The sequence below is a fragment of the Poecilia reticulata genome, chromosome 9, assembly GCF_904066995.2.
Source record: "Poecilia reticulata chromosome 9, P_reticulata-male-v2, whole genome shotgun sequence".
NCBI lineage: Eukaryota > Metazoa > Chordata > Actinopteri > Cyprinodontiformes > Poeciliidae > Poecilia > Poecilia reticulata.
In genome coordinates this window covers 24483549-24503372 of record NC_088838.1, presented here as the reverse complement: position 1 = coordinate 24503372, position 19824 = coordinate 24483549, and the positions used below count along the sequence as shown (strand labels likewise).

Sequence of the window (19824 nt, the reverse complement as noted above, 5' to 3'; positions counted from 1 at the left end):
ATGCCAGTATGTGTGTGTGCGTGTGTGTGTGTGTGTATATATATATATATACACACACATATATATATATATATATATATATATATATATATATATATATATATATATATATATATATATATATATATATATATATATATATATATATATATATATATATATATATATATATATATGTGTGTGTATGGAGCCAAACACCAACTCCTTGTAGACCACACAGTCGCCCGAGACTGCAAAACCCGACATACCAACCTGTGTACCGCTTGGATTGATTACAAGAAAGCCTATGACTCAATGCCACACACTTGGATCATTGAATGCTTAGAGATGTACAACATCAATAGGACTCTAAGAGCCTTCATTGCAAACTCGATGGGGCTGTGGAAAACCACCCTTAAAGCCAACTGCAAACCACTTGCACAAGTGTCCATCAAATGTGGCATATACCAAGGAGATGCTCTGTCCCCACTGCTGTTCTGCATAGGCCTGAACCCTCTCAGCCAAATCATCAACAAGACTGGCTACGGATACCGACTCAAGAATGGGGCCACGATCAGTCACCTCCTCTACATGGATGACATCAAGCTGTACGCCAAGAGCGAGCGAGACATCGACTCACTGATCCACACCACCAGGATCTACAGCACTGACATTGGGATGTCATTCGGACTAGAGAAGTGTGGTCGGATGGTTACAAAGAGAGGGAAGGTCGCCCACACAGAAGGGGTCTCACTCCCAGAAGGAACAATAGCAGACATAGAGCACAGCTACCTGGGAATACCACAAGCAAATGGCAACCTCGATGAGGTCACAAGGAAAGGAGCCACAGCCAAATACCTCCAACGAATAAGGCAAGTCCTGAGAAGCCAGCTCAATGGCAAGAACAAGATCCGTGCAATAAACAGCTATGCCTTACCAGTAATCAGATACCCTGCCGGAATAATTAGCTGGCCAATGGAAGAGATGAAGGCCACGGATGTTAAGACTAGGAAGCTACTAACCATGCATGGAGTGTTCCATCCCAAATCCAGCACCCTGAGACTGTACACGAGCCGTAAGGAAGGAGGCAGAGGACTAGTGAGTGTGAGAGCCACTGTCCAGGATGAAACATCCAAGATCCATAAATACATCAAGGACAAAGCCTCAACAGACGATGTGCTCAGCGAATGTCTCAGGCAATGGGGAACAGAAGACAAGGTGCTGGAAGTACCATCATGGGAGGACAAGCCCCTACATGGGATGTACCACCGACAAATAACTGAAGTGGCTGATGTCAGGAAAACCTACCAATGGCTGGAGAAAGCTGGACTCAAGGACAGCACAGAGGCTCTCATCCTGGCCGCCCAGGAACAGGCCCTAAACACCAGAGCAATAGAGGCTCAGATCTACCACACCAGACAAGACCCAAGGTGTAGGTTGTGCAAGGAGGCCCCTGAGACAGTTCAGCACATAATAGCAGGGTGCAAGATGCTGGCAGGGAAAGCGTACATGGAACGACATAACCAAGTGGCGGGCATAGTGTACAGGAACATCTGTGCAGAATATGGACTGGAAGCCCCGAGATCAAAGTGGGGAACACCCCCAAAAGTGGTGGAGAATGACCGAGCTAAGATCCTGTGGGACTTCCAGATCCAGACAGACAAGATGGTAATGGCGAACCAACCGGACATTGTGGTGGTGGATAAAGAACAGAGGAAAGCCGTTGTGGTGGATGTAGCAATACCAAGTGACTACAACATCAGGAAAAAGGAGCATGAGAAATTGGAGAAATACCAGGACCTCAGGGAGGAACTGGAAAAGACCTGGAAGGTGAAGACCACAGTGGTGCCTGTGGTCATCGGGGCCCTCAGGGCAGTCACCCCCAAACACTGGAGCAGTGGCTCAAACAGATCCCAGGAACAACATCAGACATCTCAGTCCAGAAATGTGCAGTTCTAGAGGACCCGAGCTCAGAGGATGAAACAGACCACCCGCGGAGGGTGAGAAGGGAATTTATATTTATTTATATATATATATATATATATATATATATATATATATATATATATATATATATATATATATATATATATATATATAAGTGGACCCAAGTGCACCAGATGAGAGACAAAGTTAATTTAAGAATATTTAATGGAAAAACGAATAATCAAACTTACAAATATGAAAAAAAACAGTGCAAAACAAAGAAATTGGAGACACAGGAATATCACAAGGAAACCAGGAAGAAATGAGAAAAGTGACAAGACGAACCGGCAACTAGTGACTAACAATGAGGTGCTTAATTAAATACTAGAGGTTGAGAACTTCAGAAAAGACCTGGGATGGATGATCCATTGATCCATTTTCTTACACCATTGTCCCAGTGGGGTCAGGAGAGGTGCTGGTGCCTATCTCAAGCAGAAGGCAGGGTACACCCTGGACAGGTCGCCAGCAACACAGAGGCAGGACAAAACAACCATGCACGCACACATCCATACCTAAGGATGGGTACAGAAATCAATTAACCCAACAGTCATGCTTTTGGACTTTGGGAGGAAGCCGGAGTACCCGGAGAAAACCTACGCATGCATTGGGAGAACATGTGAACTCCATGCTGGGAACTGAAGCCAAGACCTTCTTGCTGCAAGGCAACAGTGCTATCAAGTGCACCACTGTGCAGGACCTGGGCTGATGAGCAGGTGTGAGTGGAGGGAGTGGAAGCAGACTGTGAAGGGATCGAGAAAGTGGCAAAGGAAAGGGGGAAAGATTACACAAGGGGAAATAACCAAAATACAAAATAAAAAGTAAGGAGACTAAAGGAACCTAATAAAACTAGAACAAATGAAAATAACTAGAAACAAGAAATAAACATAATTAGAATCACCAATGAAGAACAGATGTGGAAAACAAGGCAGAATTAAATGGAAACAACTAAGGAACACCAAAAGAATCTGAGGAGGATGCCGGCAAACAACAGCCTTGGAGGACGCTGGCAGCAGAACATGAACCTTGGTGGGTGTTGGCGATAGAGTGGGAACCTTGGGGATGCTGGGGATGTGTCAAGTCCTGACCAACCTCCTGAGCATTGTCGCAGGTTCTGTCGACCTCCCAGCCAATCTCCTGAGCCTGGCTTGGAGGTCAATGGGACCTACGACACTAACAAGTACCTGCCGGCGGCAGAACAGGAACCGGGAGGCCAATGGGACCCACGACGAGGCTCCAGAGGCCGACAGGACATGCAATGAAACTCTGGAGGTCGCCCGAGAGACCAAAGGGACTCGGCACAAAGCCCTGGAGGTCAGCCGGGAGGCCTAAAGGACTCCACACAAAGCCCTGGAGGTCAGCCTGGAGACCAGCGGGACTTGCTATGAAGCCCTGGAGATCGGCCAAGAGACCAAAGGGACTCAGCACAAAGCCCTGGAGATCGGCCAGGTGCAAGCTCTTCTGCCAACATCTTTCAAACGATTAGCTCTTCCCCCATCAGCCCCCAAGTGTCAAGCTCCCAGTACCTCAGGTTGTTTTGCACATTTTCAGAAATGTATTGGTGAAGCCTCTGACCACACGTCTGAATACTCCTGCTCTTGCTGACTGGTCTGAAACCGACTGGCTGTCTTCGTCGGTTTCCTCTTCAGATAGCTGTTCCTCCTCTAAAACCCTCAGTCTTTCGTTCATTTGTTCTACTTCAAGGTGCAACATTTTGTTTTCCTGAACGTAGGCGGTGCTTGTCAGCTGCAGGGCAATGCGATTCAGCTTCAGGTCTTTGTTTTGCTTCTCCAAGATGGTGTTAATCTGGCTGCGGATGTCGTTTTCCTCCTGCAGGGAGGTGTAACCCTCCTCCAGTTCAGTTTTTGTTTGCTCCAAGACAGTGTTGTTCTGCTCCAAGACGGTGTTGTTCTGCTCCAGGACGGTGTTGTTCTGCTCCAGGACAGTGCTTTTCTGCACCAGGGTGGTGCTTTTCTGCTCCAAGGCTGTGTTTATCTGCTCCAAGGCAGTGTTTATTTGCTCCAAGACAGTGATTTTCTGCTCTAGAGTGGTGCTTTTCAGCTTCAGGGCAGTGTTCTCCTGCTCCAGGCCAGTGTTCTCCTGCTCCAAGATGGTGTTCTCCTGCTCCAGGGCAACGTTTATCAGCTTTAAGGTGGAGTTATCCTGCTCCAGAGCGGTGCTTTCCAGCTTCAGCTTTAGGGCGGCGTTCTCCTGTTCCAGGGTGGTCTTTTCCTTCTCTAGGAATGCCATTTTCTGCTCCAGGGTGGTTTTATCCTGCTCCAGAGCGGTGTTTTTCTTCTTTAGGGTGGCATTCTCATACTGCAGGGTGCTGTTTTTCTCCTCCCAGAGGGTTTTTTTCTCCTCCAGGATTTTCCATTTATGGTCCAGGCTGGTGTTCTTCATCTCCAGGTTGGCATTTATCAGTTCATATGCAGCATTCTCCTGCTTTAAAATGGTGTTGTACTGCTCGACTGTGGAATTTCTATGCTTCAGAGCGGTGTTTTCCAGTTTCAGGGCGGTGTTCTCCTTCTCCAAGGTCTTGTTTTTCTTCTCCAAGATGGTGTTTTTCTTCTCCAAATCTGGGTTTTTCAGGGCAATATTCTCCTGCTCCAGGGCGGTGCTTTTCTGCTCCAGGGTGGTATTTTCCTTCTCTAGGAATGTCTTTTTCTTCTCCAGGGAGGTGTTTTTCTGATCCAGGACAGTGCATTTCTCCCCCAGGGTGGTGATCTCCTGCTCCAAGACACTGCTCATCAACTGGAAGGAGATTATTTCCTTCTCCAGGACAATGGTTTTCTGCTCTAGAGTGTTTTTTTCCTTCTCCAGCGCTGTGTTTTTCTGCTCCAAAGCAACGTTTTTCTTCTCCAGGGTGATGCCATCTTCCTTTAAAGTTTGGTTTTCTTTTAAAAGATTTTCAAAATCCTTGTCTTTTTTCCTAATCAGCTCATCTTTTTCAAGTACTGCTTTTTCTAAATTATTAACTTGAGTCTTCAGCTCCTCGTTGGCTTTGAAAAGAGTCTGTCTCGCTGTAGACATCATTTTCAGTTCTTTCAAAAGTTCTTGGAGCTTCTGTGTTTCTACAGTTAAAGTCCGCTGTGTCTCCTCATATTGCAAATCAGAAGATGATGCCTGATTGCTCTGACTCATTGTTAATAGTCTTTCTCTAGATATATCCAAAAACTGCTCAATAATCGTTTTTTACACACGTTTGCACTAACTCTCTTGTTAGAAGACAATCCTTCTACTTGCTCTCCCACTTATGCGATGGCTATGACCCTTTGTGATGTCATCAATTCTCTTTGTGACATCAATTTGCATGATGTCACAAACTGATGTCACTACCTGAGCAGAACAACTAGAAAACTACTGAAGTTTGTATTAAAACAAACTTTACAGCTGAGGGGGAGGTTACACGACAACGATCCAACAAAAACGGCACTTTTGTTCCTTTTTGTTGGATCGTTTACACGATAACGTTCTAATTACGATCTGTGTTTACACAGTAACGGTACACATCGAAAACGTGTAATGCTCTCGCTGCGCCTAGTTGGTGCTAGGTTCTTTGAAACTTTGGAAGTGGCATGTTTTTTTAAAAAAAGTTGTACTTGAAGGCATGTGGATTTGCGTGAGAAAACACGCATTTTGTGCGTCTGATTAGGGCGCATGCAGTTGGAAAAAGTGGGATAACTTTGCTGAAACACCTTGTTTGAGCTTTCACGGTGTCTGCAGCGGCCCCGGACTGGAAGCTGTTTATTGTTTTTACCTTGGAATGGCCAACAGTCTGTTATTCCCATATCAATTTGATTAAATAGGAGTTCCCGCACGTCCCATATCCGTGTCCTCTGTTACCTTTTTCAGCAGTTAAAACAGTTTAATCCGTTGCTAACAAGTCGTAACTTGTTTTTCCGAGCCGCCTTCAAACGCAACATGAAAGCTGAGACGCTCGCACTGGGTTTACACCTGTGAGGCAGCGAAGGAGACCTGCTGCTGCTGCGCAGGTGTGTGTTAGAATCATGGCAGCAAAACCAGCAAAACGTAAATAACTGCACAGTTTTTTCCCCGAACTAACCGACTGAGTTGAGTAAAGCTGTTGGGTGCAGGTGACGATGGCTAAAAGATGACTAGCTAATATCAATACAGCACGTTAAGCTTGTTAACAAGTAGCCTGTATGCTACTGATGTTGTTGTGTATGTTCAGCTACGTAGATTCATTTTGCCCCCCAAAATAAGTCGATGCCCCCCTGTTAAACTTGTCTGAAGCCGGTATTACGTCAATCCGCGTTTCCCCATCAGATACGGTTCCCCTTGCGTCTTCTTGCCACTCCGCCCCGCCCACGCGGCAAAATACGGGCGTGCTCGTGATGAGAACCGAGAAAGCATGCGCGTAGGGAACTACGGACACCGTGAAAGCTCAAACAATAAGTTTCGGCAAAGTTGTCACTTTCTTCACGTTTTTGCGGGAAACCAATAGTAGTAATAATACTAATAACAATAATAATAATAAAATAATAGTAATTATAAATACATATATGTCACATATATTATTATTATTATTATAAATGTATATATATATATATATATATATATATATATATATATATATATATATATATATATATATATATATATATATAAACAGGGCAATGCATTTTAATGCTCAATATTACCCATCAGATACCGTTCCCCCACTGTTAAACAAGTGGAACGGTATCTGATGGCCATATTTCGCCCATCAGATACCGTTCCCCCACTGTAAAACAAGGGGAACGGTATCTGATGGGTGATTTTAACATGGGGGAAACGGTATCTGATGGGTGAAATATGGCCATCAGATATCGTTCCCCCACTGTAAAACAAGGAGAACGGTATCTGATGGGTGAAATATGGCCATCAGATGCCGTTCCCCCAATTTAAAACAAGGGGAACGGTATCTGATGGGTGATTTTAACATCGGGGGAACGGTTTCTGATGGGTGAAATATGGCCATCAGATATTGTTCCCCCACTGTAAAACAAGGGGAACGGTATCTGATGGGTGAAATATGGTCATCATATACCGTTCCCCCACTTTAAAACAAGGGTAATATCGAGCATTAAAATACATTGCCCTGTTTTTATTTCATAAATTTATATATGTATATATATGACTAAACATATATATACATTTATAATAATTATAATATATATATGTGTCTTATATGTATTTATCATCATCATTATTATTATTATTATTATTATTATTATTATTATTATTATTATTATTATTATTATTATTATTGTTGTTGTTGTTAATGTTGTTGTTGTTATTGTTATTATTATTAGTTTCCCGCGAAAACGTGAAGAAAGTGACAACTTTGCCGAAACATATTGTTTGAGCTTTCACGGTGTCCGTAGTTCCCTATGCGTGCTTTCTCAGTGCTCAGCACGAGCACGCTCGTATTGTGCCACGTGGGCGGGACGGAGCGGTAAGAAGACGCAGGGGGAACCGTATCTGATGGGGAAACGCGGATTGACGTAACACCTGGTTGGTCCATAGTTCTCTAGATATGAGCGCTGAACAAGCAGCCGTGTATTTTGCCATCTGGGCGGTGCGGAGAGATGAAGAGACGCTGAGGGAACCGTATCTGATGGGGAAACAGTAACACCAGCATTGTGAGTAGCGTCTTCTTCTTCTGTGGATTGTAGGAAGCAGCTATGTTTTGCGTCATACTATGCATGAGCTGGGGATTCTCTGGAAGAATAGATCCGTTTTCTAGGTTTACACGACAACGGAAAACGTTACGTTTCAGAAACATCGCACTCTGGAACCCGTTTTCAATCTGTGCCGTTGTTAGAGAAAACATTCGGTGGTTTCGTGTAAATGCACACTACAAACACAACAAAACTCTTCCGTTTTCCCCCGAAATCGTTGTTGTGTAAACGGGGCCTCAGGCCCAATGAAATGTAGCTCGACTTAGCTGATGGCCATTGGAGACAGCGGCTCTTGAGGACAATGTACTGGACAGCAGGGTGTGAGGACCAACTGTCAAAAGGAAACGGGTGGGGGTGTTGACCCAGCTGGTGCCTCTCTTTCTGGACAATGTCCGCTATGTTTTCTTTTAAAAAGCTTAAAAAAGCTATGTTTTTTAAGTGTCCGCTTATTTTTTTAAGCGGACACTTCAAAATTAAATCATTAGATAAACATCCATCCATCCATTTTCTTCCACTTATCCGGGGTCGGGTCGCGGGGGCAGCAGCTTCAGAAGGGAGGCCCAGACTTCCCTCTCCCCAGCCACTTCTTCCAGCTCCTCCGGGGGAATCCCAAGGCGTTCCCAGGCCAGCCGAGAGACGTAATCTCTCCAGCGTGTCCTGGGTCTTCCCCGAGGCCTCCTCCCGGTGGGACGTGCCCCGGAACACCTCACCAGGGAGGCGTCCAGGAGGCCTCCTTACCAGATGCCCGAGCCACCTCAACTGGCTCCTCTCGACGTGGAGGAGCAGCGGCTCTACTCTGAGTCCCTCCCGGATGACCAAGCTTCTCACCCTATCTCTAAGGGAGAGCCCAGCCACCCTGCGGAGGAAACCCATTTCGGCCGCTTGTATCCGGGATCTCGTTCTTTCGGTCATGACCCAAAGCTCATGACCATAGAGGGTGGGAACGTAGATCGACCGGTAAATTGAGAGCTTCGCTTTTTGGCTCAGCTCTCTCTTCACCACGACGGACCGGTACAGCGCCCGCTTCACAGTAGACGCTGCCCCAATCCGCCTGTCAATCTCCCGCTCCCTTCTTCCCTCATTCGTGAACAAGATCCCCAGATACTTAAACTCCTCCACTTGAGGCAGGACGACCCCCCTGACCCGGAGAAGGCACTCTACCCTTTTCCGGCTCAAGACCATGGCCTCGGATTTGGAGGCACTGAGCCTCATCCCGGCTTCTTCACACTCGGCTGCGAACCGCTCCAGTGAGAGCTGCAGATCACGTTCCGATGAAGCCAACAGGACCACATCATCCGCAAAAAGCAGAGATGCGATCCTAAGGCCACCAAAACGGATCCCCTCAACACCTCGGCTGCGCCTAGAAATTCTGTCCATAAAAGTAATGAACAGAATCGGCGACAAAGGGCAGCCTTGGCGGAGTCCCACTCTCACCGGAAACGAGCCCGACTTACTGCCGGCAATGTGGACCAGACTCTGACACCGGTCATACAGGGACCTGACAGCCCGTATCAAAGGGTCCGGTACCCCATACTCCCGGAGTACCCCCCACAGGGCCTCCCGAGGGACACGGTCGAACGCCTTCTCCAAGTCCACAAAACACATGTAGACTGGTTGGGCGAACTCCCATGCATCCTCCAGGACCCTGCTGAGGGTGTAGAGCTGGTCCAGTGTTCCACGACCAGGACGAAAACCACACTGCTCTTCCTGAATCCGAGGTTCGACTATCCGACAGACCCTCCTCTCCAGGACCCCTGAATAGACCTTACCAGGGAGGCTTAAGAGTGTAAACTACAGGCAGAAATGGCCGTTGTACTACTAAACTTCCATGAGATAAACATTAATTGATTATGTGAAGAAAAGTGAGGCTTGCACAAGTACTGCACCAACGTAAAGAGGGCCATGTTGGCACGTTGTTAGGAAGATCATGATGAAAATCACCAGTAGCCATCAGCGTTTCAATGCTGGTCAGAACTGAATCAAAATTTTTTAATTCACCACAGAGATAAATAACTGTTTGTACCTAACAAAGTTCTGTACCATGGTAAAATTATTTGTTTGTTTCTTTTAAACTCACCATTTTTTGTCCTTAGATGCTACGGGTATAAGGGAGGGGTGGGCCCAGCATTTCCTTTAAATGGGTGAATGATGTCACTGATTGCATCACATGGTGCAACCAAATGAAAGGTTTTCTTTCTTGTATTGCATTGTTTGTTTTATTTAAAATGAAACATTGCAAGAATGAATTGTTTGTTTTCTTTAAAAACAATGTTTGTTGAGTTACCCTTTATTAAATGTCTTATTTTGCAGACCATTTAATTATGTAGATGAGTGTGTAAGTTCCATTAGTATCCTTATTCTTGTTTCTTTATTTAGATTTTTCTTTTTTTTACCTGTTTTCTCATGGTATTGTCTAATGAAGTGCAGGTGTGTTGTCAGTTCTGTATAAGATTTTTGGATATCAGAAAACAAAATGTTAAACAGTAAAATCCACCTGATGAACTTGAAACTGGCTGCCGACGCGGCTTTCTCATTATCTTTTCTAACTCTCTAACAACACTACCTCACTGGATATGCTAATCAGACTACATAACATAATGATGAAAGAAGGCCATCAGGTTCTTCATAAAGAATAAGTTTAACTCTAGAGAGTGTGAGAACAGTTGTGCAGTAATTAGATGTTTTTTGAAAGTTTAGAAAGTTTTTTTTTGTTTTATTATTATTATTTTATTTCCAGCTCCAGAAATAATCTCAACAACCCAGTACAGAGCTTCTCTGGTTTTCAGCCTGGACAAGGATGATCTGACCTTGTACAGACAAAAGTGGGAAGTTTACTGATAATAATTGCAAGCCTAAAAATATCTACAATTATCTACTTTAATCCAACAATAGGAATTTAAGTTCATACTGGAAAAGACCAAAGTGCAGGGTGATTTTGTAAATTATGATAATTTAATGCAAAGTTGGCATTTTAAATGGACTTTCAATGCAACTTTTAGAGCAACTTTGCCTTAAAAGTGACTATTTACCGAATGACACTTCATGACAACTGTCATAAACATTCATAAAGACTTCTTATGTTCATGACAGGTGTTATGTCATGTCAGGCTTATGCACACCCCTTCAAATAAAGTGTTACCAATTATTTTACTTCAACCACATGCAGGTTTTTTAACGCAGTCTGTTTAAGGTCATGTGGATGTCCTACCTTCATTTGGATCCTGCTGCATGATGGCTGACCATCTTTTTTTCTGAATGTTCTGGTATAGAGGAGGATTTCTGATCCCATCACCATCAGTGATGTTAACTCACTCTGGTTCTGAAAAGACAAAGCAGTTAAATATCATCACACCACCATAGTTTGACAGTCAATATGATGTTCTTTTTCTGAAAGAACATGCGAAGCGATGCACCTCTTCCACGTAGTTCCTTGTTTTCTGATCAGCTCATTTAATATTTTACTCAGTCTTGAAGAAGTGTTTTTGGACAAAATTGGGAGAGGATTTTGTGTACTTCTTGGTCAGAAGTGGTGCTGGTCTTGGATCTCTCCCACATGCCATTTTTTTACTTCTTCTTATTGTTTAATAATGAATACTGAGCCAAGGCCTGCAGGGCCTCAGATGTTGTTTTGAGGTACTTTTTTAACCTTCCATATGAGTCGTCGATTCTCTTCAAAGTGTTTTCAAAAGCACATCTAGAGTATTTAGGTTTAACAAGAATCACAATCAGCTTTACTAACCAGATTTTTCTGCATAAATGAGAAATTTGACATAATAAGGTCTTTAACTTAAATGAACTTCATAGAGATTCTGCATTCTACCTTTATTGTTGGGAGGGTATATTTTTGATCATGTTTTAGGAAACAACTTACAACAAAAAAGGAAAAACAAGTAGATAATCACTCACTGTCATGTGACAAACTACTGTATGTATATTGTGAACGGTAAGTAAATATGGAAATGTTTCCCATGAGCCACTTTGTTTTTTGCAAATTTGAACCCGTGGGTCCCCATGTGCTGTACCTGCCCAGGTAGTCCAGCCATCGTGATGCTGTCTGACTCTGACGCTGTTTATCAGCATCCTCTCAGCTGCTGCCATTTTTCTGCTATTGGCTAACTTGCTAAGCGAGAGCTCTCCATCTGCAGGAGGAGGCAAAGGGGACTGCTACCAACAAGAACAGGCAGTCAGATCTGAGGACTAGACTTTTCCCGGAGAATTGGTGGTTTCTTATTGGAAGGAGGCAGTAATTAGAAAGGCGACACGATGTCTGATTTTGACAGTAATCCGTTCGCAGACCCGGATTTCAGCAATCCCTTTCAGGTAGCTAACAATGCTAGCATGGCTGGCTAACAAAAAACCGTTACTTCTCATTGAGCCTACATTCTTACTTTAGCATCCAGGCTAATAGCTTGACAGCCTAATGGAGAAGCTCTTCTGGGAGTGGAAAATGCTATATATCATCATTTACGTTGAATGTGGTAGTTTAAGATGATTTACAAACAATTATGTCTCAGATTATTCATGGAAACGTTGCTGTTAATACTGTAATAACTTGTAAATGTATACTAGCTGGGTAATACTAGCTTTGACCATCGCCTGTAAACACTGCATAAAGCTTCTTCTTTAGTACAAACCTTACAGTTTTTTAAATCTATATTAAAGTTTAACGTGCTTGTCAATATTTGTTTTATTTACAGCTGTCGCTAGGATGTAGGCCTTGAAAACTGAAACGCCAGGCTATAGCATAGATGCAATTAAGTGCAAGCGAATTTATAAACGAGATGACTTCACTAAGGCTTCCATCCTTTGATAGTTCGGATTTATTTTTGTGTTTTTAATGTCTGTTATATACCATTTAAACGCAACACAATGTTTAAGTTGGTCATATGTTAAAAAGCAAACGATTGTCTGGATGAGGATTAAAAGCTTAAATCAATAATATGTGTACAGAAGAAGTGAGTTGCATTGTTTTAAAAGATGATACTTGAGGGTATTGTGCATCTCTCAATACACGTTGATTTCTGTAAAAACTTATGAGAGAATCAAAAAGTAATGTTCAACTTCAAACATGTTTTAGATGACAAATACTCATTGATCAATAATCCATCTTTAGTGAGTACAAGCAAATATTAGTTTTAGATTAGGCTAAAAAGAAAAAAATAATCAAAAACAGCAACTGAGAATATTCTGAATTGAAACAGAAAGATTTTCAGTTTGCACTAATAATTGTAAGATTCTGAAAGTTAATTCTAACATTTGATGAAATCTAAATCTTGCACAGGCAAATAGAGCATGTGCACGTAGGTAATTTTCCAATTTTCCTGAACCCATCAAGTAAAGGATTTTTAAGAAAAGCTGCTAATTTTGATGTATATGAAACAAATGTACCATTTTAGCCCACAATGGCAAATATAAAAGGTTGTTTTTGAGAAGATGACCCAACCAAAAGTATAATAGCCAATCAAGCATTTTGAGCCCAAACAACAGCAGAAACATACACATACATTTATTTTGAGTAAATAACTGGGGCCTGCCTCATAAAAGTGTTGCTTTTTCTGCCCAGCTGCTCACCTAAACAAGTGTGTTTACTATAGACTTTTTTCACTGCTTATTAGTGTTGGAGGTGCCTGTGAAATTATTCTTTTTTATGTCATGAACTGGGTTATCAAAGAGTTGTTAATCCCAAGTACCTAATTACTGGCATCAACAAAGTGAAACCTTTTGACTCCACATAGTTGAACATTTTTCAAATCTTACTATTAAAGAACAGAAAAGAACCAAACTTCTTTAGCAAATTAATTTAAAAAATAATCTCTGAATGTGGATTTATTTATTTTTTTGTCACACAACCTCAAAAAGATTATGTCTAGCGTATCCTAATCTAATATAAAGTTTGCTTTTAGAAGTGAAACCACTTTAAGAAAAGCAGAATCTGGTAAATGAATGAAAGAACAATGAATTTGTTCCCGTTTCTATACAAGCCTAGAAGAAAACTGTATATAACCGATTTGTAGTTGTAGTTTTCCCTCCCTAAACTCCTGTATGAACTTCCATACCTTGTAGGATCCTTCGGTGACCCAGGTGACACGATCGGCCCCTCCTGGCGGTCTGGAGGAATATAACCCCTTCACAGACGCTAGAACGGTTAGCTGCAGATTGTGAGAGTGTGTGTGTTTTAGTGTGACCTAGTTTTATCCACCATCCTCTGTCTTCCATGCTGTAACTTTCAGAGTGTGTAAAAGAAGAAAAAAAAACACCCAGTAAAGTTTTGGTTGCACAAGTAACAATGTAGGCATCCTTTGCTGGTCTGCAGGCAGCGCCTGGAAATGCACCCAAACCGACGCCCGCCCCGTCCCAGAACACACAACCCGCCATCATGAAACCCACAGAAGAGCCGCCAGCTTATTCACAGCACCAGACTCAGGTAAAACGTACAGCAGTTAAAACGTACCACTATTTTTTTTTTTACCCCTAGAAAAATGTATTTAAAAGCCTCGAAAGAAACAGTTACTGACCGAAAGTAGGCACTCTTTGAATCTTCTAATCATTTTGCAGATTTTTATCTTTTGTCCTCCCTTATAGTCCTCTTCATTGTGTGGTGTCAACACGGTCTTGTGTCACAGTTACGGTTATTTTATACGTTTTAAATATTTCTCAGATTTAGAAGTGAGCAGGGTTATAATATTGGCAGTTTTCTTGCAGCCATTTTTTTAAACATATGACAAACCAATTTACTTTAAGGTTTTTTTTTATCCTCCATCTGTGGCTTTTCCCATCATGATTTTCTTTTGTGCAATTAAAAAAAAAATCATATTGTTGTGTGTAGTTTTTAATCCACAGAAAATCTCACATAAACAATAACCTATTACATTAATAACTGTGTCATAATTTATCCAACATGTGCAACTGTAAAAACGCTTAAAGATCTTATCTCACAACAGAGACTCTGTCTGTTCCTTTGGTTCATTTTTCCTTTTGCTCTTCATTGTTCTTGTGTTTTCTGATGACCCAGCCGCAACGTAACGAGGTACCGTCTTTAATTCTGATGTGTTCATTTTTTCATAGTGCTGATCTGGTGATTCATCTAATCCCCCCCCCCCCCCCTTTTTTTTTTTTGCACCTATAACTTTCAGTTAAGAAGAACCTTTTCAAAGCTAGTTTCAAACTAACAGAAATGTGTGGCTTATAGTGACTAATTAGCTTGCTAACACTACCCCATCCCAAACTAATATAACATTTACCCGAATGAGAAATGTAAATATTTGCTTTGTTGTAACTTTGTAACAGCTTTCAGATGTTGTGAGTCACACAGGCTTCTCCGTGTCTCTCTCAGGACCAAGCGCGTGCTCAGGCGGAGCTGCTCAGAAGGCAGGAGGAGCTGGAGAAGAAAGCTGCAGAGCTTGATCGCCGGGAGAGAGAGTTGCAGTCCCACGGAGTAGCAGGAGGTCATTCAGATTTCTGTCACTCGTCCCCTTCCTTTTGGTTAAACCGGAGCGTTTGCAATGGAGAGAGACAAAAGTTGCTGTTTATGTGTTTCTGCTATCTGTATTATTTTGAAAATATGTTGCTATATACTGAATAAAATCCAGCTACAGCAAAAAATTGTTTATGTTGTAGGACTGCTATCATCCTGTTGTACAAAAAAGCCCCATGACAAGTTCGTCTTGTCAAATATTAGTCACATCTATTGCATATTTTATTTTCCTCAAAAAAAGCTAGAATTATTTTTTTTCTTTTACATTTTTCACAAAAAATGATTCGGTCTGACTCTTTCACTGTGAATTAGCAATCATATGCCACATAAAAATAAACAATATTTCATATAAAATATGATTAACTATCGAGACACTGTTTGTTTTGCTCATGCAGGCCGCAAGAACAACTGGCCTCCGCTACCAGAGAAGTTACCCATCGGTCCGTGTTTCTATCATGATATTGCCGTAGACATTCCCATTGAGTTCCAGAAGACCGTCAAGATCATGTACAACCTTTGGATGTGTAAGTCGGCGTGTCTTTTAACTCCTTTTTGGTCACTGTAAGTCTACTGTCCTGCTCTGTCGCTAAGTTTGACCCGGAGCTGTTCGATGTGATGTACCAGTTCATGCAGGCACGCTCTTTGTGAACATGTTTGGCTGTCTGGCGTGGTTCATCGTGGATGCCTCTCGCGGGGTGGATTTTGGCCTGTCCATGCTCTGGTTTCTGCTCTTCACCCCGTGTTCCTTCGTCTGCTGGTACAGACCGCTTTATGGGGCCTTCAGGTCAGCAAGAGGACAGAATATGGCGCTCGACTTTGGAGCTGTAGATGCAAATCAATGGCCGTTTTCTCACAACTCTTATCTTCTCATTTCAGGAGCGACAGCTCATTCCGCTTCTTCGTCTTCTTCTTTGTCTACATTTGTCAGTTTGGAGTCCATGTTCTACAGTCCATTGGCATCACTGGCTGGGGAACATGGTGAGTATCTCGTGCTGCCGCTGGATCCATCACTCTGTGATCGTCTGGTTCCTTAAAGCTGTCTCCGCTTTTGTTTTGCCAGTGGCTGGATTGCAGCGCTAACTGGTCTGAACACCAGCATCCCAGTCGGTATCATCATGTTACTGATTGCAGCTCTGTTCACTGCGCTGTCTGTGGGCTCGCTCATAATGTTTAAAAAGGTAACAGCATTGCAGAATGTTTGACATGTTGTTAAAAGAGGAACTTGTGTAAAAGTTATTGCTTGTAACATGTAAAATATCAGGGTAGTGATGAAAAGTCTAAACCATTTTCATGTCATTTTACGTTTTATATTTAATTCATTCAGTAATAAATCTGAATACTTCATGGAACAACTAAAAGTTTTCATTAATGAAAAGGAGCAGAAAGTATAAATTCATAAAAAGTTCATAATTTATCCATAATGGGGATTGTATATGACTTCCATCACTTAAAAATACTTCTTAAATGTACATACTTACTTCCACCAGGTAAGATGAGTGACCCTACACATGCAGCTGATATTTTAAAAGCTTAAATAAAAGTGATTGGAAATCTGTGATGACTTAAAAAGGAAACGTGGAGAAGAAACGAGGAATTTTAAACTGTTGTTGTCCAAAGTGTGGCCTGCAGCCGCCAGAATGATTTTGCGCAGCCCATGACCACAATTCAAGAATCCTGCAAATTGTCCCACCTGCACAGTCAGTAGATGAAAAGAGACCCTTTTTATTGAGATCAAGGTTTTCATTAATGTAAGGCTTTTTAAAAAAACACACAGTATCTAAATACTCTTTAAAGAGAAAAATCATAGACACAACACACGTTTGTTTTCTTTAAAATCTGATAATCGAGCTGAATCGAATTGTCCTTTCCGCCTTTTCCAGGTGCATGCGCTGTACCGAACCACTGGTGCCAGTTTTGAGAAGGCTCAGCAGGAGTTTGCGACTGGCGTCATGTCAAACAAGACGGTCCAGACCGCAGCCGCCAACGCCGCCGCCAACGCTGCGACCAACGCCGCCCGCGGCGCCTTCAAGCCTCATCCATAAGCGAAAACGCGTTCAAGGCCACACACACACGTTCTCACACACCTAACCAAACACACACAACAACAAGATGGAGATGCTCAACTCTGGTCCTGCTGCCTCTCAGATTCAACAGAGTATATTTATGAATGTTTCCCCTGCACATTTATCTCCTAAAGTGTGAAGTTAGATAACAGACGAGTTACTAGAGTTGTTTATCTTCACCTAAAGCCTGACATCAGTGAAGACACTACAAAATTCACCCCATCTGCTTTACAGTCAGGTGACTGTCTCAAGGTGGGCTCTGTGTGTGTGTGTGTGTGTGGGGGGGGGGGGTGACGTCATCTTGCACACTTACCCACTTCTGTGCTCCCCTCATCCTGCTGTCCCCTGTGAGCTGATCCCAGACCAGGCAGAAGTCACATCTCTTGCATAGTTAGCGACGGTGATGGCCTCCGAACAGTTTCCTGCCTGATGAATGCAGTGTAGAAGTTAAGAGTCTGTTTGCACATAGTTTAGTTTTTGTTTATTTTATTGTTTTTTTGAATAACAGGACGTCAGTGCGATGCAGTGATACATTAATCGTTTTTCTTTCATCCAATTTTTTTTTAACATTTAGGACTTAAAGGTACAGTTTACTTCGTCTCGTATCTGTGCTAAATGTAGCAAGATGATAACGTCCTCGTTATGGAAAAATGGGTTCATATTCTTATAATAATTGAACAATCCCCCAGGTATACGTCTCACCTCGGTTCTGTTCTGTGTGCTCTTTTGCTTGGGCTGATTAAGCAGCTTAAGATTATCCAGCATGATAGCAACAAGCGTGCTCGGCACACACTTTCACTCCATTGCCTTTTTTCAGGCTTCACATGTTGCTGGTTTGGAGGAGGGTGTGGGGAGTGACTCAAGTCCCGACTTGGAACAGCCTGGTGTATTCAAAGTGGGGAAAAAACGTAAGAAAAACCGATGTTCCCTTTCATTTACGAACGGCATTGACTCATTAGCACACCATGTGACTCCCTCTCAGTCGTTTTTGTAGCTGTTCTCACTCGTTGGAAAAACTAACGCTGCTATTAACTTCAGAGCCGCTTGATGTTGGGCTCTCGCTGTCCTGTTTCCTGTTCGAAAAGAAACAAAATACACACGTGGAGAGAACTGAAATGCCTTTTCTCTCAGGAGATTTTTATTTTTTCTTGAGTCTAACCTGCACATATGTTAAAAAGGAAAAAAAAAAAAAAAACTTGAAACTGTACATGTACACTGCATAGCCTAACAGTGGCTGTCATTTCAATTGGTTTTCCTCTGTCTAGAGGGAATTACTGGCTCCAGAAAATGTGTACCCAAACTAAATACCGAAGGAACAGGGGACTGAACTGGATGCACACTCAGTGCCGTCACCAACACACGTTAATTTATTCACACTAAAGTTGTACAGACTACTGTCACTGAAGTGAAATATGGACGTGCGTTTGTTTGGGGGTTTTTTTGTTTTTGTTTTTTGTTGTGCCGAAGCACTTCACGTAGTGAACGTGATTGTCTGACGATGTGCATGATAAATGAATGATAAAACTGCTGTGCTAAACATTAAATACTCCCAAAAGTAAATGTTAGAGAGTAAAGGATACTTCCTGAAATAATAAGCTTAAATCTTGGCAGTATTGCTTTTATTTGGAGTTGTTTGTTTTTTATTTTAATACGTTACACATTTCTTGTTTTTACATCAAAGTTAGTGAAAATCATGTTTTTATTTATTTTATTTAAGTTGTTTGCAATTTTGTCTGCGTGTGTTTTCTTTTTTGCAATGACATGGTTAACGCGACGACTAGGCTGCAGAAAGCTCTGCAAACACGTGTGTGTGTGTGTATGCGTGCGTGTGTGTGTGTGCGTGTGTGTGTTTTATGAGAGTGAGTGTAAATGATTTGGTATGGAAGAATTAAAATCCCTCAAGTGTTATTTTCCTGAAAAGCTGTGAGAAACTACCAAATGTGCATAGAAATGTTTTTCCAAATCTTGCTTTGTGATGTGCACCCTTCAGTTTTACCTTAAGTTATTACACTACTCTGCTGCATACACCCACATGATGACCATGTATTTATACTTTTGAAGTCGTTCTACGAAGCCTTGCCACAGTGGGTAGTTTTTTTGATGTATTTGGCGAGCTGGTTCTGCTGTACAGAACTGTGTGTTTTTGAAGTCTACTGACACAAAACAGTGTTTTCTGGCCTGTGGTAGTGTTATTCGACAGAATCAGAGGGGAAAAGGGACACCTGTATATTTTGTAAAGTTTAATCCTCAATATCGATCACGTGTAAAAAAGGAAAAAAACCGTTAATGCACTCCTGTCTGGCTTTTGTCGCATGTGAAATAGTTTCAGTTTTGTATATTTATGGTATTAACATGAAATAAAATTTGAAAGAAGTAATATTTTGATGTCATTTTAGTGTAATGAGTTTAATAATGCACACACACATTAGATTTTATCTTCTCTTATTTTTCCCCAGATCACATTCATTAGTTAATCTTTTTTCCAAAACAATTGGTGTTTCAGTCCCTCCTCGTTATTGCCCTGTGGTTTATTCCTCAAGCTGCTTACAGATGTGAAAAGTTTGATTTAGTTTTGCTTGAAAATTAAGCGAAACTAAAATACTTGGTTGATTCTAAATCTGAATGCTGATTACATGTC

At 42.0% G+C, this 19824-nt stretch overlaps 2 protein-coding genes across 5 annotated transcripts in view; one reads left to right on the top strand and one right to left on the bottom strand.

Annotated features, from left to right (window-relative positions):
* The window catches only part of LOC103470077 (uncharacterized), a 16741-nt gene extending 11532 nt beyond the window's left edge, over window positions 1-5209 (bottom strand). Inside the window, exons 1-2 of the mRNA XM_081610757.1 lie at window positions 2563-5209; window positions 2317-2477 (exon numbers count right to left, since the gene is read on the bottom strand). Coding sequence (XP_081466883.1) covers window positions 3490-5106 — 1617 coding nt within the window. The 5' untranslated portion in view covers window positions 5107-5209 and the 3' untranslated portion in view covers window positions 2317-2477; window positions 2563-3489. The remainder of the gene's footprint in view (window positions 1-2316; window positions 2478-2562) is intronic.
* Window positions 5210-11703: 6494 nt separating this feature from the next.
* On the top strand, window positions 11704-19563 carry LOC103470078 (secretory carrier-associated membrane protein 1-like). Of its 4 annotated transcripts, XM_008418219.3 has the most exons (10): window positions 11706-11969; window positions 13713-13793; window positions 13963-14073; window positions 14662-14676; window positions 14983-15094; window positions 15519-15647; window positions 15748-15907; window positions 16000-16101; window positions 16184-16301; window positions 17004-19563. In XM_008418219.3, exons 1-10 carry the CDS (start codon window positions 11913-11915, stop codon window positions 17163-17165), a joined length of 1047 nt encoding a protein of 348 aa, XP_008416441.1. In that variant the 5' UTR covers window positions 11706-11912; the 3' UTR covers window positions 17166-19563. The 4 variants fall into 4 exon arrangements, with proteins under 4 accessions (XP_008416443.1, XP_008416444.1, XP_008416441.1 ...); XM_008418221.3 differs by lacking the exon at window positions 13713-13793 and having other exon boundaries at window positions 11704-11969; XM_008418220.3 differs by lacking the exon at window positions 14662-14676.
* Window positions 19564-19824: the final 261 nt, after the last annotated feature.